Source organism: Rana temporaria, chromosome 11 (assembly GCF_905171775.1).
Source record: "Rana temporaria chromosome 11, aRanTem1.1, whole genome shotgun sequence".
Lineage (NCBI taxonomy): Eukaryota > Metazoa > Chordata > Amphibia > Anura > Ranidae > Rana > Rana temporaria.
In genome coordinates, this window is record NC_053499.1 from 58,748,982 (window position 1) to 58,774,509 (window position 25,528).

General features: G+C 41.9%; 1 protein-coding gene across 3 annotated transcripts in view; it reads left to right on the forward strand.

Annotated features, from left to right (window-relative positions):
- The window catches only part of PHRF1 (PHD and ring finger domains 1), an 83,676-nt gene that overhangs the window by 4,191 nt on the left and 53,957 nt on the right, over positions 1 to 25,528 (forward strand). For all 3 annotated transcript variants that reach the window (XM_040328612.1, XM_040328614.1, XM_040328613.1), the window contains exon 2: positions 23,190 to 23,306. In XM_040328612.1, the coding sequence (XP_040184546.1) occupies positions 23,213 to 23,306 (94 nt within the window). In that variant the 5' untranslated portion in view covers positions 23,190 to 23,212. The remainder of the gene's footprint in view (positions 1 to 23,189; positions 23,307 to 25,528) is intronic.

The window sequence follows — 25,528 nt, forward strand, 5'->3', positions numbered from 1 at the left end:
AAAAGCCCCTGTCTGTCGGTTGGGTCTGTCACATTTCTCCCCCCTCAAAATGAGACTAACTAGGTCCCACATAGTTGGGCCACATGATTTCAATTCTTGGCCGCAGGAAAAAGTTGTCATCGGTAGGTGTGGGGCAGAGGTTGTGGACCCTCTGTCTGTCTGCCAGCGCTTCAGCTGGGAGGTCTTTACCATTCCAAGGCTTGGTCTGCTGTTGGGGAGAAGGCCAGAGTCCCCCTCACTTCTTAGAGCCGTGAAGACGCGGTAGGAGCTAGGCAGAGGCCAGTGACGCTCTGCCCTGTTGCCAGAGCTTCAGCTGGGAGTAGGAGCTTCACTACATCAGCCTGTCACTGGGGAGAGGGGCCACCTGCCCCGGCTTCCTGTAGCTCCTGAGTTGGTGCTGGGTAGAGGTTGGTAGCACTCTGCCCTGATGCCAGCGTTTCTGCTGGGGACCCCAAATCATCCGCTCCAGCTAAATGTTAGTGAGGGAAGCTGGCTTCCGCTACTCCCAGGATGTGGATATGCTGCTGGGGACAGAGGCTGACCACCTCCCCTTTTGGACTGTGGATCTGCTACTGGGGAGTGAGGGTGGCTTCCTCCTCTCCCAAGTCCTTAAACTGCTACACCATCTCCCGTCTCATATAGCAGCTGGGAAGACATTTCCCTGTTACTGCCTCCCAGGTGCACGGATCCTTGTTCTGGATTATCAAAATACTAGCCCTTACTTGGGTAATATACCAATGAAGTATCCTTCATCATCTCAATGTAGACCAGACGTTCCAGTTGGGTCAACCATTCCTGCTGGGGCTGCTCCCTGAAGAAGGGCATCCATAAGTCTCGCTGGAGACAGGATTGTTCCTCTGGGCTGGCAAAATCCTTTCCGCAATGCTCTTGCTCCAACTGTAGGGCTTCTTTCCATATCTCCCGATGCATGACATCCCTCCACACCAATACATCCAGTACAGAACCAGGCCCACCAAACTAGGTACAAAAAACAGTCACTTCCAGCGCTAATAGGTCTTCCAAGGTGGGGAGTAACCAATGTCAGATAAAATAATAGTGTGAAAGGTATATATGGTATCCCAGAACTAGGTGGATGTCACCTTCCTCAGATGGGTTAATCCGAAAGAAACTACAAGAAAAACAGAAATGGAAGGCGTGCACACCTAGTGCATTACCAGAGATAATTTAATAATAAAAGTACTCGTAAAATGCAACTGACAAAAGGCCATAAACACAGTGCATGGACAGAACACGGGATACAGCTAATGTGTTTTGGGAGGCGCACCCCTCTTCCTCATATCTCCGTCGCTCGGCTGTAATTGCAACGTCTGGATCTTTCTAGATTCTCTCAAATAGTTCTGGACCATCAAAATCATAGCCCTCCATGGGCGCATCATCCCCCAGCCACAGACAAACTTGGATAATGTACCAATGAAGTACTCGGTATCCTTTATCCAACATCATCTTGATGCAGACCAGACGTTCCGGTCGGGTCAACCATTCCTGCTGGGCTACTCACTGAAGAAGGGCATCCATAAGTCCCGCTGGAGCCAGTATTGTTCATCTGGGGTAGCAAAATCCTTTCCACAATGCTCCTGATGCATGACATCCCCTTTTACCAATCCGTCTCATACAGAACCAGGCCCACAAAACTGTGCAAGCTCTCGCTGCATCCATCGCTGAAACTCCACTTGCATCACTGTGGGGATTAGCGCCACTGCAATGGTTTCCTGAAGATGTGTCCGAGTGGTAGTTTGGAACTGCTCTGTAGGAAGGAAACAGATCCTGCTGCCACAAAATGTGATGGACCGCTAGCACCCCTCCTGGTTGTTCCACCAAGATCCAGCTTCCTTTACTCTGGAACCAGGAATAAGGTATTATATCTGAGCATTGCACCCAAGAACGAGACACTAGCTTAGGTGCAAACTGGAACTGCCTTTATTGTAAACGCGCGCAGAATTTATATTGCACAAAATCAAATAAGAACTTGATCACATTATCCTAAACAAGACCAACTTTAAAAGACAATCTAATTCTACAGCACATCTAACATAAACAGTAAGCTAATCAACAGCTAGCAACTAATATCTAACAGTGATCTAATTAACAACTAGTCAAGTCTAGGTGACTCAGGTCAGTGCCCACTCAGACATTTTGGCACCAGTATTCAAGAAGTCCAGGGCTTTCCAAAATTCACTAACCAGCTTTGTTTCACATCTGTCTTTTCACTAAGTTTTAAGTTGCCAGAGACCATCATGGCTTCCTTGACTGTTCAATGTGGTAATAACTTGTCATCTTGCATTCTATAACAGGACATCTTCCTGAATGCTTGTAGCTCCCTCAAATGCCAGAGCCCATGGTTGGTAGACAAGAAGCTACCCTGCAGTCCCCTCTGGAAGCCACTGTCCTGGTTGGGTCTGTCGCAGTAGGAATGATGGGGCAGAGGGAATGAAAAATGGCATGGGTGGGATTGAGAGCAGAGGGCATAAGGGGATGAGCGATGGCACGGAGGGGAGGGCAAAAAGGGATAAGTGATGGATCGGAGGGCATATGGTATGGGGATGAACAATGGCACGAAGTGGAGGGCATATGGGGATGACTGATGGTACAGAGCAGGGGGTTTAAAGAGAAGCATGTGTGTGTGTGTGTTTTTTTTTTTTCTTACTTGCCTAGGTGGATGCAGAATCTGTCCCCCACCGCCTCTGCAATGAGAACCGAGCCACCAAACACCTGATGGCTCGGTTCTCTTGGCTCCACGGTTCTCTCGGCTCCTGCTTTGCTCCTCCATGCTCATTGGAGCGCTGAGCTGTGGAGGGGTAGGGATCGGCTGTCTCAGCTGGCTGATCCAGACTAAGTCGGGATGACGAGCTGCCTTGACTGATTGAAGTGACACCAGCAGACTTCAGACTGCTCTCCGCTGAAAACCGGTCACCCATAGGAGAAGCCCAGCCTAAAAAGCTCAGGCTGGACTTCTCCTTTTTAATGGTGTAAACAGAAAAAGATCTTCATCTTCTCTCAAGCCCCCGAAATGTTTCCTTTATATAATGAATTGATAAAGGTTCTTTATACTCATTCATCTTTGTTCACAGATGGGGATAAAGGGCCAATCACGGCGGCTTTTTACCACTTGATCAGCTGTGTCCAATGACACGGGGGTATGCAGGGGTTATCGGCATGAACAAAGTCACAGGGAAGTGCATCTTTTTCTTCTCACAGAAACCTGGACAGCAGTGGAAGCCATTGGCTCCTGTTGCTGTCAGTCAAATCCTGTGAGCAGAAGGTGAGGCTAAGCCACGCTGTCTGTATTGAGCTGGATTCACACCTCTGCATTTTGCAGATTTGCACTACAGAACTTGTTCCATAGGTAACCATGGTAAATGGACTATAGTGCAAATCTGCAAAAAGTACAAAAAATGCATAGGTGTGAATTGAGCCTTATTGAGCCCACGGGTATTCCACAATAGGAAGCAGCTTCCTATGGTGACGCCCTTAGAAGAGGAGGATCGGGGCTGCTCTGTAAAACCATCACACAGAGCAGGTAAGTATACCATGTTTGTTATTTTAGGAGAAAAAGGATTGAGCATTTACAACCACTTTAATGCTCGTTGTGTGCCATGTTAGACCCTGACTTGGCTGGCATATGTACTGTTAATCTCAGCTTTGGCTTGTGTCCTGGTGGAACTTCCTGCTTTGATATAAACATTTACAGTGTCACTTCTTCGGAGATTTAAAAGGTTACTAAAGGATTTTTTTTTTAGCTAAATAGCTTCCTTTACCTTACTGCAGTCCTGGTTTCATGTCCTCATTGTTCGTTTTTGCTCTGATGTTGCTGTAATCCTTCTCTGTTTTGAACACTTCCTGGTTGTCTGTTTCCTGATGAAAAAAAGTCATGGGAGCTTTCTCTCTGTGGTCACTAATCAAGGAGGTGTGATTACTGTGTCAAACCATCACTGCCCTGTATTGGCTCTGAGTCTCTGTACATCACAGAACCAGGAAACAGCATGCAAAACCGAAACTGAAACTGTAGGTACATTATATGATTGATTTGTATCTATTTTTTTTTTTCAACTATAATTTTTTTATTATATCAATAAAATAGTACATACATACAGCAAAAGCATAAATGACAGAGTTGCAGTACAAACAAAACAGCAGAGATATAATCAGATCTGTAAAGGCTGTGCTTGTAAACATGGTACGGGCCTTGATGACCTAGACCAGTCTACCCCCAACTGGGTTCTAACTGTAGGACTGGAAGGACATCACGATAAGTAATGGTACAGCCTGTACTATAGAAAGAGTAAAAATAAATAAATAAAGATAAAAATAAAAGTAAAATAAATACAAACAAAATATCCACTATAAACTAATAAAATATTCATTGCTCTACACCTGCATACTGCTTAATACTAAGCATAAATGTTTTCAAAAACTCAAGTAGAAATTAAATATTGCAATCTTTTAAATAGGCGGAGGCTCTATGATGTGTTAGCCATGTTTTCCATTTTTTCCTAAAAGAGGGGATTGTGTGGTTTTTATAAGCTAGCATCAGCTCGAATTGAGCTTGGGTATTCACTCTATTTATAACCGTGGAAATATTAGGTGCTTCTGTGGATTTCCATAGTTTAGTAACAGTTAGTCTCGAGGCTATCAAGATATGGGTCACGACAGTTCTATAAATGGTAGGGTATATCTCCAGGTCAATGCCCAGTAAAGCTGAGGCAGGTGTAAGCGTAAGCAGGTTGCCTGTGAAATCTGCTATGAAGGATGATATTGAGTTCCAAAAGCTTCTCAGTGATTTGCAACTCCAAAGAGTGTGTAGGAGGTTTCCAGTTTGTTCTTTGCACCTCCAACAAATGTCGGACATTGTAGGGTAGATTTTAGATAGCCTGTAGGGAGTTAGATACCATCTATTGGTAATTTTTTGGGCGTTATCCCAATGTTCGATGCATGAAGATGCATTTTTAATTGTCTGGAATGATTTTTTCCATTGATCCCAGGAAAAGGATACGTCTAAGTTTTTTTCCCATTTTATCATATGAGTGTTTTTTTCAACTGGCTGGGATGAAAGTATGTTATAGAAGTATGAAATACCTTTTTTAACGTAATCCCTTTGTTGGGATAAATAATCCCAGATTAACGATGGTATCTCTATCGTATTTTCCGGGTTAAAATCCCTCAGACGCTTACACCTTCCCAGCTTGCACAAAGTGACATTTTTATAATTCAGGGGGAGGTTAACGTAAAGATAATATCCCTGTTTGATCCAATCGTCTACTGACATACGAATTTTGCAGTAGTTAATAATTTCTGTAGGGAGGTATAATTTAGATTTATTTCCTAAATGTCTAGATTTAGAAAGTATGTGTTTCCATGCAAATAGTGTGGCCTTTATACTTAATAGATTGGGATTGACTACTTTTGGGAGTACAATATTAGCTAATGCTAGGGTGTATAAATCGGAGGCCTTGGTAGAATCTTGTTCTATGTTCAACCATAGTTTATCTTTCTGGGGGGAGAACCAATATTTCATTTGATCTAGTATTGCTGCATAATAGTAATTCCTGATGTCAGGTAAGTTCATACCACCATGAGCCGTAATGGAGGTAAGAATGGAAAAGGCTACCCTTGGTTTTTTTTTATTCCAAATAAACTGTCTCAGTTTAATGTTTAGTTGCTTGAAGAATTTAGCCGGAATTGGGATAGGAAGGCATCTAAAGTAATATATGATCTTTGGTAATGTTTGCATTTTGAATGCAGCTATTTTCCCGACCCATGATAATTGAATTTTCTGCATTTTCGATAGGTCGCCACTAATTTGTTCTATGAGGGGGGGGAAGTTAACATCATACATTTTGGCTGGCAGTGGTGCAAGTCGAATTCCTAAGTACTCTACCGAGTTGTTATTCCATATGAATCCAAACTTTGATTTAAGGCTGACTGTTAATGGAGTAGGGATATTTATGGGTAATATGTAACATTTATTTATGTTGATTTTGTAGTATGAGACTTCCTTAAATTTTTCTAGTGCATTAATTACTGAAGGTAAGGATAATTCAGGATCGGCCAGAGTCAGTATAATGTCATCAGCGAAAAGGCCCAACTTGTGTTCATCCTGACCAATCGCAATGCCTTTGATATCTGGGGAAGAGCGAATATATTCCGCTAGGGGTTCTATTGCAAGGGAAAAAATCAGTGGGGATAAAGGGCACCCTTGTCTGGTCCCGTTGGTTAGTGTGAAAGTTCTAGAAAGCATACCTGAGGAAAAAACTTTAGCAGTGGGATGAGTATATAATGCCATAATAGCAGAGTGTATAAATCCTTCAAGGCCAAATTTAGATAAAGTGTGTGAAATATATCCCCAGTGCATTCTGTCGAATGCTTTTTCTGCATCAATTGTTAAAAGTAGGGCAGGCATTCGATCATTATGTATTCTGTTAATAATATTCAGCATTCTTCTAGTGCTATCGGGAGCTTGTCTACCTTTAACGAATCCTACTTGATCGGGTCTAATTAATGAGGGGGTGATGTCAACTAATCTATTTGCTAGGACTTTCGCATAAATTTTAAGATCGGAATTTAGTAAAGATATTGGTCTATAATTCAAGGGAGAGTCAGGATCTTTGTCAGGTTTTGGAAGTGTTATTATTACAGCTTCTAGAAGTTCATTTGGGAAAGTTTTTGAATTTGCTGCTTGATTGAAAAGTCTGGATAAATATGGGGCTAAAATATCCTTAAAAACCGAGTAATATTCACCTGACAGTCCATCAGCACCTGGAGATTTATTTTTGGGAAGATCATTTATGACTTTCAAAATTTCTTCATTGGAGATTGGTTTATTGAGATTTTCTAAGGATATTGGGTCGATGGAGGGTAAATTAACAGTATCCAAAAAAGTTTCTATTTTATTAGTATTAGGTTGGGGGGTATTAATATCTTCTTTAAGATTGTATAATTCTTCATAGTACTGTGAAAATGCATCTACAATTTCTTGGGGATTGAACATTACTTTTCCTGATTTGTGGTGGGCTAATTTAATAATTTTATTTTTTTGTCTACGCTGGCGTAATTGGGAAGCTAATAGTTTACCCGCTCTGTTACCTTCTGAATAATATTTTAAATTAAGTTTCTTAAAGTACTTCTCATGGTCAGTTATCAGGATAGATTTGAGTTCCATTCTTAGAGTGGAAAGATGACGTTCCAAATTAATATCTAGAGGATTTTTTTTATGTAACTCTTCTTGACTTGCAATCTCTTTTAGTAGTGAGTTTATTTTGATATTTCTATTTTTTTTCTCCCTGGCAGTTAATTGTATCAGGAGGCCCCTAACGTAGGCCTTGTGGGAACACCATAAAGTAGCATCATTAACACTACTATTGTCATTCATAACAAAAAATTCTTCAATAGATTCCTTCATCACAGACTGATGTTTCCCCTGTGCAAGAATAAATGTATTATTCCTCCATAAGTAATTGTTGGGGCAGATTTGATTAGAATCAATTTCTATCGTAATAGGAGCGTGGTCTGACCACGTTAGATTATGAATTTTTGCGTCCACTATTTTCGGTAGGAGATTTTTGTCTGTGATGAAGTAATCCAATCTAGAGTATGACTTGTGAACATTAGAAAAAAATGTAAAATCTTTCTCTGTAGTGTGTAAGCATCTCCATGGATCATACAAATCTTCTTTCAAGAAAATATCAGCTAAACCTTTCCTAGGAGTCTTTCTTTTTCTTGAAGTGTCCATATCCGGGTCTAGGGGTGCATTAAAGTCTCCACAAATAATAAGACAACCCTTCTGAATCTTCCTTGCCATCTTGATCACTTTCTGGATAAACTGGTGGGGATTCTTATTTGGAGCATAAATGTTGACAATAGTATACGTTGAGTTATCGATAGAGGCTACTAAAATAATATATCTTCCATGGGCATCCGTCTTAAGGTCTAATTGCTGAAAGGAAACCGTATCCTTTACAGCCGTAATCACCCCTCTTTTCTTTTTCTTGTGGTTGGAAACAAAAATATGTGGAAATTTGTGATGTTGAAATTTAGGAGACTTATCCTTGGCGAAATGAGATTCTTGGATACAGAGGATGTCGCTGCCAAATTTGATGGCGTCGGCCCATAGAGCTCTTCTCTTGTATGGGCTATTGAGGCCCTTCACATTCATTGACAAGAGTTTAAGGGTCATTGCTGATAAGAGGATAATTGCTGATATGCAAGATCATTTTTGTAGACAAGTTGCATGTTAAAATGTGGAAAAAGCAGAGTGCAGATGCAGTAATACTTTATTTCCAGTAGGTGGAGGTGTTGTATCAGGTAAAGCAGCATGGTGCAGATACTATAGTGGAAGGCAAACAACAAAAACAAAACAAAAATCAGAAAAAATAGGAGGAGTTGTGGAACAACTCCTGTGTACAATAACATGTACTTTTAAGTAGGAGGTTATAGGGAATAACTCAAACAAGTTCCCTTAAACGTCCTCCCCTGAGCCATCAGGTAATTCCCGAATGAAATATTGAAGGCAAACGTTAGAAAACCGGTAGAACCAAATTAATGGTGGACTAAGTTATCTTTTTTCTTCCAGTCTTGTGGTATTGGTCCAGGAGCGCTGACATCCATTTTATCAGTCTCTTGATTGGGGATCAAACCCCAGGAGCGAAGAAGTTTTAGACCCTGATCCAAACTTTTAATTGCGTAGGAGGATCCTTTGTAATCTATAAGCAATTTTGTGGGGAACCCCCATTTATAGATCATTCCATGGTTGCGGAATATTTTTGTGATTGAATTCATGTTCTTGCGAGCTAGAATTGTCGCTTGGGAGAGGTCTGAGAAAAGGATTATCCCAGCGTAAGGGTCAGGTAGTGGTGAATGGCGTCTAGCGTATTGCATGAGCTGATCCTTTACCTCAAAAAAATGAATTCTAGCAATGACGTCTCGCGGTAACTTTTCAGCTATATGCTGTGGTTTAGGGAGCCTGTGAGCTCTATCAATCTCTAATTCTTGTTTTGAGACTGAAGGAATTAGGTCTGAAATCATGCTTTTAATAAAGCCTTTCAGCTCTGATGGTTTCACTGTTTCTGGTATTCCTCTGAATTTTATATTATTTCTTCTGCTCTGGTCCTCGATATTTCCAACCTTAATTCTAAGCTGTCTGACTTCTTCCTCCAGGTCAAAGTGAGAATCTATTAACTCGTTGTGCGCTGAGGTAAAATCGCACATCTTATTCTCAACATAGTCCACTCTGTCCCCCAGCGTGTCAATTTCTAGTTTGGACTTGTGCATATAGTTCAGCATGTCATGCTGTAAGGCACCCCTGAGGGACATAATCATTTCTTTTATAGTCGTGTCCAGTATGGGTTGACCTGCTGTCTGTATAGCATTAAGTTTGTCATCATAAGGATTACATTCTGGAATATAGGCAGTGTCAGGGTTAATGATGGAAAAGCTACCTTCTTTATCAGAAATCCTTCTCCTCTGCCTCACAGGGCTCAGAATGTCCTCCTGGTGCTCTGTGCTGCATTCAGCCTGTGAAGCACTATGTTTCTCCACAGCTATGTCAGAGCTGGCAGTATTGCTTTCATGAGGAGAGGGGCCGGCGCCATCTTGGATTCTCTGAGGTGAAGCAGGGCTACAGAACTCACTCAGCTTACGTAGCCCCTCTCTCGTTTTTCTTTTGGCCGCCATCCCTCTTTTGTTCCCGCTGTCCTCCGGAACAAAACGGTGTCACTCGGGGGTTAAAAGTCGCTATATAAGTAGCTCAGGGAAGTCTGTTATAGCAGAGCTCCCTCACACTGCGTCCATACACTCCTGTGGCTGGACACGCCCCCCCGATTTGTATCTATTTTTAATCATTTTTAAAGGGAATCGGTTAACTATTATGTCTCTATACCCTGTAAACAGTCATTTCAGCAAAAAATATTTTTCCTTTACAACTCCTTTAACTAGCTAAAGTCATCAAGGTAAATTTTTAGTAAGGAGTGCAAAAACTTCTTATGTCCCAGTAACTCTGGTCTTTAGGAGAAATAGGGTACTTTTCCTTGAGGGGACACAGACAGCAAGAAAAACAAAAAACTGACAAGTTCAAACCCTTCCACAATATTAAAGGGGTTGTAAAGGTAAAAAAAAAAAAAAAATCCCCATAAATAGCTTCCTTTACCTTAGTGCAGTCCTCCTTCACTTACCTCTCATCCTTCCATTTTGCTTTTAAATTTCCTTATTTCTTCTGAGAAATCCTCACTTCCTGTTCTTCTGTCTGTAACTCCACACAGTAATGCAAGGCTTTCTCCCTGGTGTGGAGAAAGCCTCTTGAGGAAAGAGGGGGCGAGCAGGAGTGTCATGATGCTCACTAACACACAGCTCTTTTCTCTATCTGCAAGTAGAGTGTCCTGACCCTCCTGCTCGCCCCCTCAAGAGGCTTTCTCCACACCAGGGAGAAGGCCTCGCATTACTGTGTGGAGTTACAGACAGAAGAACAGGAAGTGAGCATTTCTCAGAAGAAATAAGGACATTTAAAAGCAAAATGGAAGGATGAGGTAAGTCAAGGAGGACTGCACCAAGGTAAAGGAAGCTAATTAGGGATTTTTTTTCCTACCTTTACAACCTTTTAAAGTGATACAAAAGTCTTCTTTTTTTTTTTGCCTAAAAATAACAAACATGTCATACTTACCTGCACTGTGCAGTGGTTTTGCACAGAGAAGCTCAGATCCTCCTATTCTGTGCCCTGCAGTACGCGTGCATTTTCTTAGTGTGTAGGGTGCATTGCATAGGAATGAATGGGCCCTTAGACATTTGTTTCTGGTTTTAACTGCTTGCCACTTTATCCAAAGCTAAAAAGGGGCTTTAGAAACACTTTAAATTGGTTGTAAAGCTTTTGTTTAACCACTTCCCGACGGCTGTACGACTATATACGACTACAGGGTGGTTCTACTTCTCTGGGACGCCGTCTTTTTCCGGCCGCCCCTTTTCTCGTTCCCAGCGCGCGCTCCCGAGCGCGCAGCGGGGAACTTCTGTGCTGGCCGTGTCCCTTGGACACAGCCAATCACAGATCGCCGTGAACGGCCAATCGGAGTGGCCGTTTGGTAGGCGATCTGTGCTGCTAATGAGAGATGATCTCATATGTAAACATGTGAGAGCCGGCAATGAGAAATGATCTCATAATGACAGCGTCCTGTCAGGGAGAGAGGAGACCGATCTGTGTCTCTTGTACATAGAGACACAGATCGGTCGCTTCCCCCCACAGTTAGAACACTATGCAGGGTACACATTTAACCCCTTCCTTACCCCCTAGTGTTAACCCCTTCAATGCCAGTCACATTTATACAGTAATTAGTACATATTTATAGCACTGATTGCAGTATAAATGTGAATGGTGCCAAAAATGTGTCAAGTGTCCGATGTGTCCGCCATAATGTCGCAGTCGCAATAAAAATTGCAGATCGACGCTATTACTAGTAAAAAAAATAATAATAAAAAATAAATCTGTCCCTTATTTTGTAGGCGCTATAACTTTTGCGCAAACCAGTCACTTATTGCGATTTTTTTTTTTCTTACTAAAAATATGTAGAATACGTATCGGCCTAGACTGAGGGGAATTTTTTTTTTTTTTTTTTAAATTGAGCTATTTATTATAGCAACAAGTAAAAAAAAATATATATATTTTTTTCAAAATTGTCGCTTTATTTTTGTTTAAAGCACAACAAATTAAAAACGCAGAGGTGATCAAATGCCACCAAAAGAAAGCTCTATTTGTGGGGAAAAAAGGACGTCAATTTTGTTTGGGAGCCACATCGCATGACTACGCAATTGTCAGTTAAAGCGGCGCAGTGCCGAATTCGCAAAAAGTCCTCTGGGCAGGAAGGGGGTTTAAGTGCCCAGTAAGGAAGTGGTTAAAAAACAAACATGCCTATACTTACCTGCTATGTGGATTGTTTTTTTAGAGCAGCCCCCGAACCTCTACTTCTGGGGTCCCCCGCCAGAGCTCCTGGCTCCTCCTCATCGGGTGCCCCGACGGAAAGCTGCTTTCCACAGTACACAGGAACAGAATTGAGGCTGGCAATCACAGCTTATGCCCTCCCTGTCACCATTTTTTTTTTCTTGCAGTGAAGAAAACTCTTTAGAAGGGACTTCAGATAGCGGAGGAACGAGGCAGCAGACACAAATGATACAAATACACACTATAGAGGGATATGCTTTGTTCATATTTCATGTCTGAGGTTTACAACCACTTGAGGAAGGAAACCTCTTGTAGAGATTTCCTTTTGCTTCCTGTTGTTTTTCAGGGGTGGGAAGTGAAATCTCCCCACAGGAACACAATAGGCAAAAGATAAACTCTTCCCTACTGTATCCAAAACACAAAGAAAACGTTGCATTATCTGTGACTATATTTTGGGCCACTGAAGTCTACTTGATTGCCCATAGCAGTCCTATAGAATTTCACAACAGCTGACCCCCTGCTGAGTGGCCTGTATGTGACTCGTGTGTCTCTCCTTAGACTGCAGTGTCTTTTGTAGCCTTCTACCTCCTGTCCCCTGAGATTCGGTTACATGGTATCATTGTCAGCTGCAGAGCTGGCAGGATAAAGGCTCGGTGAGTGACAGGTGTGGAGAATTGTGGAAAGCCTGAAAGCAGTTTCTAATGAATAAAAGGCACATCTTTAATTGGAACCTGCAGCCTCCACATCTAGGCACTGGTAAGCTACATCATGTAACTTGTTTGGTTTTGGATATGTTGTTAAGTGGAACTTTAGCTTAAGAAAATACATTTCAGGAAGGAATTTATTGCAGAAGAGACTGTAGATCTTACCTGACCTGCCAGCAAGTTTCTAGGTTGAGCTGCGCATGCATATTTTACCATGGTAGTGTCCCTTTTAGATCGTGGAAAGTGGGAAAGAGTCCTCTTACATTGGTGGTCAGTGTAGAGGTGCCCCCCTTACAGAGGTGATCCATTGAGATGAATCTACCACTGCAGAAAGTTATGGCACTATAGATATGCAATGGTAGAGGCAGGCATTTATTCACATCCTATGGCTTATCTAGACATGTGTGGTTGAGCCATGTTTTTAGCACTCCCCCCCCCCCCTAAGGACAGCAGACAGGGGTGTTCACATGTTGCAGTTTCCTGTGGCAAAAGCTATCACAGCTCACGCTTGGCAGGCAGTAAGCCCACAGAACGTGACCAATTTAAGCAAATGGCAAAGTTTCCCTGAAAACTCTGGTGCATCAATTATGGGGTTAAAACACGCGCGAGTTGTCCCATTACTCTAACCACCTGTCAAACACCTCCTAAAAAGCGATGCAAATGCAGATTATTTTTCAGATGGGACAGTTTAGACATAAGTCTTCATGCACATGGCCTCGTAGCATACAATACGACCTCCCTATACACAGACAAGTCTATATGGCGTTTGTATGCATGTAGCCCCTCAGATTTGTGTATATAGATACTCACTGATTGATGGCTGCAGTATGCTTCTGTCACTCCCAGCAGACAAAATGCTGCCATATTGTATGCTATTCGGCCATTTGTGGCCGTGTGCATGCAGCTTTTAGGCCTCATGCTCACCTTTTGTATATATGCATTTTAGAGGTAATTTCTAGATGCATATAATAATTTTTCAATGGTGCCTGTGTTGAGATGCAGTCTGTTTGACCAAAGAAAATAGAATTTTGTACTTCCAAAATCCATTTGGACCCCTTAGATGTGGCAAAACTTGTCTAAGCGTGGATAAGCTGGTTTTAAGGCAGGCGCAGCTAAACATAGGAGATAGTGATGTGGGAGACCCAAGGGCTGGTTCAATCAAATGCAGTCCAGTGTGTGCGTTTTTTTTTTTTTTTTGGCATTAACAACGCATGGACAGTAGGTTACATGCATTTTAAGGGCAAAGGTCCACCACTGCAGTGCGTCCCAGTACAGTCAACAAAAGTAGAACATGCTGCATTGGAACTGCACTGGAACACCTCAAAAAATGCACCAGAATTACAGAAAAAAATCAAATAAAACGGGAAACATTGGGGGAAAAAATTGAGTGCATTGAAAACGCATCTGAACTGTGTTTCTGTGGTGTGAACTGGAAAAGTTGTTTGTGAGTAGGGATGGCCACGACTGGCCAAATCTGACCATATCCAGGCTCGTATCCAGGCTCGTGCATCTACATGTGAAGAGCGACTGGCTGCTGTCATGACTTGTGCAGGCTGAGCGGTCGCCACTACCTGCATGCATCGCTCATTCCAGTGGCAAGAATCTGGCTAGTCTGCTGTAACCACTTGCCGACCGCCTATTTACTGCGACATGTAGGATCTATTATCTAACCCTTTGATCGCCCCTGTTAACCCCTTCCCTGTCAGTGTCATTAGTAACAGTGCATATTTTTAGCACTGATCACTGTATCAGTGTCACTGGTCCCCAAAAACGTGTCAAAAACATGTTATGTGTCTGTTTTGTCCGCCGCAATGTCAGTCCCGCTATTTGTAAAAAAAATAAAAATTCCATAAAAATATCCCATCGTTTGTAGTTGCTATAGCTTTTGAGCAGACCAATATGCGCTTGTTGGGATTTAAATTTATTTATTTTTTTTTCTTTTTTTAACCAAAATTATGTAGCTTAACCACTTCAACCCCGGCCATTTTGCTGGTCAATGACCGGGCCACTTTTTGGGATTCGGCACTGCGCCGCTTTAACTGACAATTGCGCGGTCTTGCGACGTGACTCCCAAACAAAATTGGCATCCTTTGTTCCCCCCAAAAATAGCTTTCTTTTGGTGGTATTTGATCACCTCTGCGGTATAAACAAAAATAGAGCGATATTTTTTTGCTGCAATATTATATATATATATATATATATATATATATATATATATATATATATATATATATGTGTGTGTTCTTCTACGATTTATTTTTTTGGTACGAAAAATATGTAATAAGCATTTATTGATTGGCTTGCGCAAAAGTTATAGCGTCTACAAAATAGGGCATAGTTTTATGGCATTTTAATATATTAATATATATATATATATATATATATATATATATATATATATATATATATATATATATATATATATATATATATATATATATATATATATATATATATATATATATATATATATATATATATATATATATAATTTTTTTTTTTTTTTTTTTTTTTTTTATCGGTACTGCGACCTTATGACACTTTTGACACATTTTTGGGACCATTGGCATTTTTATAGCGATCAGTGCTATAAAAATGCATTGATTACTGTAAAAATGTCACTGGCATTAAAGGGGTTAACACTAGGGGGTGAGGAAGGGGTTAACTATGTTCCCCAGGTGTGTTTCTAACTGAAGGGGGGGTGGGACTGACATGGGGAAATGACTGATCGCTGTTCATACATTGTATGAACATACGATCAGTCATTTCTCCCCCTGACAGGACCGGGAGCTGTAACGCTAGTGGCCGAAATGCACAATCACGTAATATTACGTGATTTTGCGCAGCCGTGCCGACCTGCCCCCCTAAAACTGCGGCGTCTGGTCGGCAAACGGTTAATACATATTGCCCTAAGTTGAAAAAAATAGAAATTGATTTATTTATTTATTTTTTGGATATTTTTTATAGCGGAAAGTAAAAAAATCGTTTTTTATTTGTCTATTTTTTTTTTTGTTTATAGCATAAACAAAATACCACCAAAAGAAAGCTATATTTGTGGGAAAAAATAATCAATTTTATTTGGGTACAGCGTTGCACTACTGCAAAATTGTCAAAGTAACGCAGTGCTGTATCGCAAAAAATGGCCTGGTCATTTTAAGAGGGTAAAACCTTCCAGGGCTGAAGTGGTTAAAACAGGAAGGCCCAAACACAGGGAAATTCTATCTGGGACATATAATAGTTTATACTTCCCAGAGAATGTCTGCTATTACAAAAGCTAAATACAGAAGTGCCAGTGTGATTGTGGCCTTTGGAGCCATACACCCAGAATTGCGGATGTGGGTTCCTATTGGTTCTCTGTATATGACCGGTGATTACTCCAGTTTCTGTTCTTCTTATTTTTATAAGCAAAGGGTGCTGTCTGTACCTTTTTTTTTTTTTGTGGTTTAATTTATTGAGCATTTGGCACCACCTTGTGTTTCCTTGTGGACTTTGAACACATTTTCCTAGTTTATTATCTGTTTTCAGGCAGTAATTCCAGGGATTATAAGGAAGCCCATAAACAGTGCATGGCATGTTTGAAATGACTTACTTAGCAGGTGTTGTCATGCGTTAAGCTAGAGGTTTGGGAATGACACATTGCCATATACATTACATGCACGCTGGTTGTATCGGGGGGGGGGGGGGGGGGGGGGAATAACATTTACCAAACTAACAAAAAAAACTAGGGAATGTATATGTTTGAGTGTTTTAGCTGCTGATCCATTCCAGGCTAGGGACCTTCCTGGAGGAATATCTAAAAACCTAAGGTTGGCCATACACAGTTTGAATCTCGGCCGCTTCAGCAGGAACTGGCTGAAATTCGAACCGTTATTGGCCAGGCTAAATGTATACAACTAGCCTGTTTGATTCTCTTGGGATTTTTCGGTAGTCCCTGCTGTAGCGATAATCGCTGTTTTCTCAGGAAAGAATCAACACACGAGTCATTATTTAGTCTAGCGCACCAAACCCACAGTATAAAACCGAAGTGCGCTTCCCTGGTTTGAGGTTGAGAGCCACATCAAAGGGCTCTGAGGGCCACAGATTGAGCACCCCGGCTTTAGTCATAGACCATGTGTTTTTTTTTTTTTTTGTTGCATGGAAGCGATCCTATAGCTTTTATGAATGGAGGAGGGAGGCAGAAATGGCCTGCTAAGTAGGCAGATGGCTGGTCTGTGTCCGTTGCGCTTATGCACAGCGGACAGACACCGCCCGCTCACCTCTGGTTAGATGTAAACAGACCGCCTGTACGTTTACATCCAGCTGCTATCCAATGCGCCAGATAAATGTGAAACAAATTCCTATTTGTTTTTAGCAGATCGGATGTCGGCGGGTGTCCATTTACCTCTCCATAGAAGAGACTGGAGGGTCCAATCCGATCCGCCTAAAAATCTATATTCGAAAGATGGAGTGGATCCCAATGGTTTCAAAAGCAAATATAGAAAACGCACCTCATCCCGATAAGATAATACATAGGAAGTTATGTTGATATTCCAATGATTTAGCACCGCTATAATCCCATCAATTTCTCTTCCTAAAAATCTATATCATTTTTTTTTTTATTATTTATACTAGCCATATATTAGCCGAAAAATCATTTGAAAACCTGTCACCTGGACCGTTCGGTTTCAATCCAGTTAATGGGCAGTTAATTTTTAATTTTTTTTTGGAGCAGAAAAATTCTGGCGAACTAACGAATCGAAAGGTTTATGTGTTTCTCGTCTGAACGGTTTCATTTATGTCCATTGAACAATTTATCGATCAGAATTCTGTCTCTACATGATCCTATTTATAGTGTGCTGACTTGTTCTTTGCCTGAGATGTGAAGAGGATGGATCTGCATTTTTCTTCTGCTGTTCAACTAATGTAGAAAAATAATGCATGCTATTAGGGCTTTTTTTTGTCCTCTCTTTGGGGTACTGAAATATTGTTTATCAGTCTGTAGCCCACTAACCTAGGCTGCTAGGCTACAGACTAAAGTCTTTTTTTCTTCCAAAAAGGAACAAGCAGCACTAGAATATGACATTCCGTTGATGCGTTTCACACAGAGTGCTTAATCGTAACCAGGAAAAAGCGCGTGCGGCCTCTCCATTTCTCTAGTTTTATGCAGTGGCAAGCCGGAGTTGGCACCTGTGAGTTATCCCTCTGAACATCTACACCTGAGTGGTATTCTGCTCTTAATTGGATTGGTGAGATATCAAATCTAAAGGGATGCAGACCCTGCCAATTTCCTTATTAGAGCCCTGCAGGTGCAGCAGCTGATTGATAATTCTAAAACCACTCCCATACATATTCACTTTGCACATGGACCCAGACAAACCACTATTTCTTCAGAATAACAAAAGGTAGAAACAAAGTTTGTTAAAATCCTTGCAATGTACAGTACAGACCGAAAGTTTGGACACACCTTCTCATTCAAAGAGTTTTCTTTATTTTCATGACTATGAAAATTGTAGATTCACACTGAAGGCATCAAAACTATGAATTAACACATGTGGAATTATACATAAAAAAAAAAAGTGTGAAACAACTGAAAATATATTTCATATTCTAGGTTCTTCAAAGTAGCCACCTTTTGCAGCAGACACATCTCTAGAACTGGTAAGAGGAGACTGTGTGAATCAGGCCTTCATGGTAGAATATCTGCTAGGAAACCACTGCTAAAGAAAGACAACAAGCAGAAGAGACTTGTTTGGGCTAAAGAACACAAGGAATGGACATTAGACCAGTGGAAATCTGTGCTTTGGTCTGATGAGTCCAAACTTGAGATCTTTGGTTCCAACCCCCGTGTCTTTGTGCGACGCAGAAAGGGTGAACGCATGGACTCTACATGCCTGGTTCCCACCGTGAAGCATGGAGGAGGAGGTGTGATGGTGTGGGGGTGCTTTGCTGGTGACACTGTTGGGGATTTATTCAAAATTGAAGGCATACTGAACCAACATGGTTTGCGTTTAGTTGGACCATCATTTATTTTTCAACAGGACAATGACCCCAAACACACCTCCAGGCTGTGTAAGGGCTATTTGACCAAGAAGGAGAGTGATGGGGTGCTGCGCCAGGTGACTACCTTTTGAGATTGCCAAGAGTGTGCCAAGCAGTAATCAAAGCAAAAGGTGGCTACTTTGAAGAACCTAGAATATGAAATATATTTTCAGTTGTTTCACTTTTTTTGTTATGTATAATTCCACATGTGTTCATCCATAGTTTTGATGCCTTCAGTGTGAATCTACAATTTTCATAGTCATGAAAATAAAGAAAACTCTGAATGAGAAGGCGTGTCCAAACTTTTGGTCTGTACTGTACATGGATCACCCAGAGGGGAATGTTTTTTTCTCAACAAAAGGGGAGTTACTGTTTAATAAAAGCCCAACACTGACTGTAACGCTTTCTTGTTTTTTCCAAAACTAAATACGTTTTTGCAGGAGTTGGGCATTCCATATCTTCATTGGACCCTATGCATGCTGAGCTTTTAGCCCCAGTGCATGGGGGTTTAGCCAAGGGCACAGGTGCACCATCTAGCCCTGCTTCCGGCAGCCTGTCAAACTCTGGGAGTCTGACTGCTGCTGCGGTTGGATGGGGCTGGGTGGCTATGGCTCATCTAGAGGTAGGTCATTATGCACTCAGGGACGAATGCCTGGAATGCAAGCAATCTGCTTTCTTGGCATTCGTTCTTGGACAGATAAGTACCACGGAGAGCACCAGTCCTGTTTAGCTGCAACAGTTGTCAGACTTTGAGTTTGACAGCTTGTCAGCAAGGGGTTGGATGGTGCACCAGCGCCCATGACCAAACCCCACGGGATGTCCATGCAGCAGGGCTTAATGACCAGTGTGCATGAGGTCGTTGCTGATAATTACCTGAAATGATTCCAATTTTAAAACTGAACTCCAGGATAAGCAAATATTGTGTAAATGCAAGAGGTGCATGTGAATTTATACTTGAATCATGGTGTCCTTTGTGTGTGTTTTCCAGATCTGTGTAATCCAGCATGAAACTTTGCCTTTGTGTAGGAGCTTCCTGTGATAGACAGATCACTGCTGCTCTCCCCTTGTGCAGGGTGGCTGGTCTTGGATCTGCCCCATCCTAGAGCCTGTGATGGGTGGGCCTGCTGCTACAGCTCTGCATTCTGTACTGCACAGTGATGATGTCATCCCAACATTTATTATCTGGGTTTGCAAAGGCATTTGGCGCACACAGTGTATTTAAATCTATTTTGGCTATAAATTAATATATTTTAAATACATTTTTGTGCCCATTTACACAAATAATAAAGAAAAATGCATAAAGCAATTGTTAAAGGGGTGGTTCACCCTAAAAACTACTTTTTCTTATTCCACTGCCCCCCCACATTACAATCCGATTAAGGCTCTTATTATTTTTTTCATGCTGTACATACCTTAGTACAGCATATTCACCCGTGCATCCGGGTTGCGAGTCCCGCGGGAGTGGGCGTTCCTCACATGCTGGTGATTGACATTTTGCCCAAAAACGAGCTCCCCCCCCCCGTTGCGTAAGCCGCGTCACGATTGGCGAAAGGAGGCGAACGGCCATGCGCAGTATAGCGCCGACTCGCCGTTCGGCTCCTTTCGCCAACCGTGACGCGGCTTACGCCACGGGGGGAGCTCGTTTTTGGGCAAAACGTCAATCACCTGCATGTGAGAAACGCCCACTCCCGCGGGACTCGCAACCCGGAAGCCATGGGTGAATTAGCTGTACGAAGGCATGTACAGCATGAAAAAAAATAAGAGCCTTAATCGGATTGTAATGTGGGGGGGCAGTGGAATAAGAAAGTCGTTTTTAGGGTGAACCACCCCTTTAATTATCCTGATGGCATTTAGGTGTGAGGTCCTAAAGGACTTTTTTTTTTTTTTTTTTTTTTTATAGCAGCTTTCCTGCAGAGGGTGTGAAAAATCAGCAGGGAGTTTAAAGTGGTTGTAAACCCCTTTAACCCACTTTAACCTACAGGTAAGCCTAGATTAAGGCTTACCTGTAGGTGCAACAAATGTCTCTCAAACCTAAAAGGTTTAGGAGATATTTGCAGAAATGACTGCACCGATGTCTACGGCGCAGGCGCACTGAAAGTGCAGTTTTTGTCAATGGCATTATCGGGGTTAATGCTGAGATTTCACGCATTGCGCGGGAGTGACGTCATCGTCGCTCCGGCCAATCACAGCGCTGGAGCGGCGATAACAGGAAGAAGATGCGAGGAGACATGGCAGTGGAGGGGAACGAGGAGGACTTCGGGGGCTTCGATCTCGGTTAAGTGCCCCATAATAAGCTAGCATGCTATGCATACTAGCTCTTTGTCTTTCTCTTGCAGGTTATTTTTTGTTCCCTGTTTTTCAGGGGGGGGGGGTTACTTCCTCTTTAACAAGTCTTCTTTATAATAGTCATATTACAAATGCTATTTAGAACGGTGGTGTTTCAATGTGCCCAACCTAAAGAGGGCATGAATACGTCACAGCTGCTAGTTTTTTGTGTTTAAAGCACAAGGTCTGTTTATTCATTAGGTGATAGAATCTCTCTTCCACCTGTAAAAAAATTGGGTGAGAAAAGTTGAAAATTTACAATTTTGCTCGGCTCCCGCGGGTGGTGCCGCAGGCAAGGAGTGTCTTCATTGTGCTTCTTCCAAAAATGTGTCAAAATTGTCCGAAGTGTCCGCCATAATGTCGCAGTCACGGAAAAAATCGCTGATCGCCACCATTAGTAGTAAAAAAAAAAAAATTAATATAAATGCAATAATTTTTGCGCAAACCAATCGATAAACGCTTATTGCGATTTTTTTTTTTTTTTTTTTTTTTTTTTTTAACCAAAAATAGGTAGAAGAATACGTATCGGCATAAACTGAGGAAAAAAATATATTTTTATATATTTTTGGGGGATTTTTATTATAGCAACAAGTAAAAAATATTGAATTTTTTTTCAAAATTGTCGCTCTATTTTTGTTTATAGTGCAAAAAATAAAAACCGCAGAGGTGATCAAATACCACCAAAAGAAAGCTCTATTTGTGGGAAAAAGGACAATTTTGTTTGGGAGCCACGTCGCACGACCGCGCAATTGTCAGTTAAAGCGACGCAGTGCCGAATCGCAAAAAGGGGCGGTCCTTTAGCTGCATTTTGGTCCGGGTTTTAAGTGGTTAAAGGGGTTGTAAAAAAAAATTCCCCCTAAATAGCTTCCTTTACCTTAGTGCAGTCCTCCTTCACTTACCTAATCCTTCGAGTTTGCTTTTTAATGTCTGAGAAATTCTCACTTCCTGTTCTTCTGTCTGTAACTCCACACAGTAATGCAAGGCTTTCTCCCTGGTGTGGAGTGTCATGCTCGCCCCTTCCCTTGGACTACAGGAGTGTCAGGACGCCCACTAACACACAGCTCTTTTCTCTATCTGTAACATAGAGTGTCCTGACTCTCCTGCTCGCTCCCTCAAGGGAGGGGGCGAGCACAACACTCCACACCAGGGAGAAAGCCTTGCATTACTGTGTGGAGTTACAGACAGAAGTACAGGAAGTGAGGATTCCTCAGAAGAAATAAGGACATTTAAAAGCAAAATTGAAGGATGAGGTAAGTGGAGGAGGACTAAGGTAAAGGAAGCTATTTAGGGGGGAATTTTATTTTTACCATTACAACCCCTTTAGGTTTCTACTGGAGCTTCTGAAATCGCATCCCAAATGTCAGTCTCGGGGATGTTAGATGTTGACACAAGGGAGGCTATTCCAGGCTAATGTATGCATAAATACATTAAATGGATAATCTGGGAATATGGTCCTTTTTTATGTGGCTACCTCCTGGTTCATCAGCTCATAGTCAGAAGATTAAGATGACAACCAGGCAGATGGCATTTTCAGAATGAGGTCATCAGTGGCATTCTGCCTATATATATTTTACAACAGATTACGTATGTGGTTACCCTGGTAGGAGATGAGACCCTGTCTGAAATGTAATCTGTGTACTGTGCTGCTTTTTGGATTCTCCATAATTGGAGTCTTGTCTGAGCTTTAAGAACAAGTAAATGATTGTATCACTGCCCACCCAGGGCAGAGCCAAGTTGGTTTAGGTTGCACTAACATATTTAACGCTAAAGATGAATCTGCTTTTTTTTTTTTGCCTTTTTCAGTTCCTCTTCCTCACTTCATCAACATGCCAGTGACTTATTTAAAAAAAAAAAAAAAAAAAAAAAAAAAATTCTGTTATTACATACCTTATTTTGGAGCCAGGTATGTTCTCACTGGGTCTTTGTGTGGGATTGTGCTGTGCATAACTTCCTGAAAACATCTATGCTCCGTGCTCAGCATGCCTCCCAGGACTTCTAATGAAAGCAATGGGCAGGCGTTTCACAAATATAAAAATGCCCTGAGATGTAGTCAGTCTGGAAGAGTGGGCATTCTCGGGCCCCTAGGTAATGGCTACTTGTGATATTGAAAGAACGGACTGTGTGACTTTTCAAGCAATATTACAACATATGGTCTACAATATTTCTAAATGTGTTCTTAGTTACTGACTGTGTCCTCCATCTTGCAGGGAGCGTCTTCTGATGCAGAACAATGGATGATGAAGAGAATCAAGATAATCTAATAAACAGGAATACCTCACAGGGTAAAAACCGGCACCAAGGACTCTTTGCATCAAGTGATGATGGTAATGACTGCTAGATGAGTATTATGGGCCACTGAACTAAATTGCTTAATTTGTTTATCTCACAACATATCTTTTACTTGTATCTTTTGTGTTAATGAAACCTGTGGTTTGTTTAAAACGGTATTACCCCAAAATCAAAAAATATATTTGAACTTGCCATTCATTAGATGTGGCGGCTGCATTAGCTTTCTTTAGGCTTTCCCCATTGGATTTTACCTGGTGATCTGGCCAGTAACACACTTGCATTAACCACTTCCCGACCTCCTCATGTACATTTACGTCGGCAGAATGGCACGGACAGGCACAATCACGTACCTGTACGTGCCTACCTAGACGTGGGTGGGGGGGTCCGATCGGGACCCCCCCGGTACATGCGGAGGTCGGGTCCGCTCGGGGAGCGATCCGGGACGACGGCGCGGCTATTTTGTTTATAGTCGCGATCGCTCCCCGGAGCTGAAGAACGGGGAGAGCCGTATGTAAACACGGCTTCCCCGTGCTTCACTGTGGCGGCGCATCGATCGAGTGATCCCTTTTATTAGGGAGACTCGATCGATGATGTCAGTCTTACAGCCACACCCCCCTACACTAGTAAACACATACACAGTGATCCCTAAATGTTACAGCGCCCCCTGTGTTTAACTCCCAAACTGCAACTGTCATTTTCACATTAAACAATGCAATTTAAATGCATTTTTTGCTGTGAAAATGACAATGGTCCCAAAAATGTGTCAAAATTGTCCGAAGTGTCCGCCATAATGTCGCAGTCACGAAAAAAATCGCTGATCGCCGCCATTACTAGTAAAAAAAAATAAAAATGCAAAAAAATATCCCCTATTTTGTGAACGCTATAAATTTTGCGCAAACCAACCGATAAACGATTATTGCGATTTTTTTTTTTTTTTTTTTTACCAAAAATAGGTAGAAGAATACGTATCGGCCTAAACTGAGGAAATTTTTTTTTTATATATATATATATATATATATATATAATGTGTATGTGTGTTTTTGGGGGATATTTATTACAGCAAAAAGTAAAAAATATTGCATTTTTTTTTCAAAATTGTCGCTCTGTTTTTGTTTATAGCGCAAAAAATAAAAACCGCAGAGGTGATCAAATACCACCAAAAGAAAGCTCTATTTGTGGGGGGAAAAAAGGACGCCAATTTTGTTTGGGAGCCACATCGCACGACCGCACAATTGTCTGTTAAAGCGATGCAGTCCCGAACTGTAAAAACCCCTTGGGTCTTTAGCCAGCATATTGGTCCGGGGCTTAAGTGGTTAAAGAGCACAGGGGTCAGGGACGGCAAGAGGATGGAGTATATGACGGCCTCCCTGAATAACGCTCTCGATACTCGCAACCGGGTATGGGAACTATGGAATGCGCTGGAGGCCCCGATCGCATGAATAACCCACCGCTTTGGGGGGGCACAGCATGGTTGGTAACCCCGGGCTGCGGGGGGGGGGGGGGGTTAAGGCGGGTGGTTGTCTTATCTTTTCTCTTTCTCCTCTCTTTACCTCTTTCTTTACTCTCCTTCACTTTCACTGACATCTTACTTCTACACCAGGGGTCTTCAAACTACGGCCCTCCAGTTGTTCAGGAACTACAATTCCCATCATGCCTAGCCATGTCTGTAAATGTCAGAGTGTTACAATGCCTCATGGGATGTGTAGTTCTACAACAGCTGGAGGGCCGTAGTTTGAGTATCCCTGTTCTACACTATACCCCATTCTCCTTTGTTCGCTAAGGCCCACTCTGGCAGGCAGGACACTGTGATCATATGGACACTTGGCCCTATGGTCACCAGATTGGATCTTGCTTTGAACTGTCTAGTGGTTTGTCCTGCATATTTTGCTTCAGTTGTATAGCCGGCAATACTGCTTGTCCTACCAAGTGCTGCCTCTCTACAATGTTTGTTCTTTTGTCTCTCTTTTTTTTTATTTTTTTATGGAAATTGTTGAAAATTGATAAAATTTAAGTTTTCAAAAAAAAGAGCACAGGGGCATCTTTGTACAGCAGCATTGTCTGTCTGGGGAGTGCGTTAGGAGCATGTAAACTCAACACTTCATATTCCTGATATGTGCCTGCTGTGCCATGTACTTGTATGAAAAAGTACCCTGTTCTTTGTATTGCTTCCTTTGTGTGAAATCCCTGGTGTTCCTGCCAGTCCCTGCTTTCCTATTAACTGATCACAGTAGGAAGGAGAACACACAGTGGTCAGTTC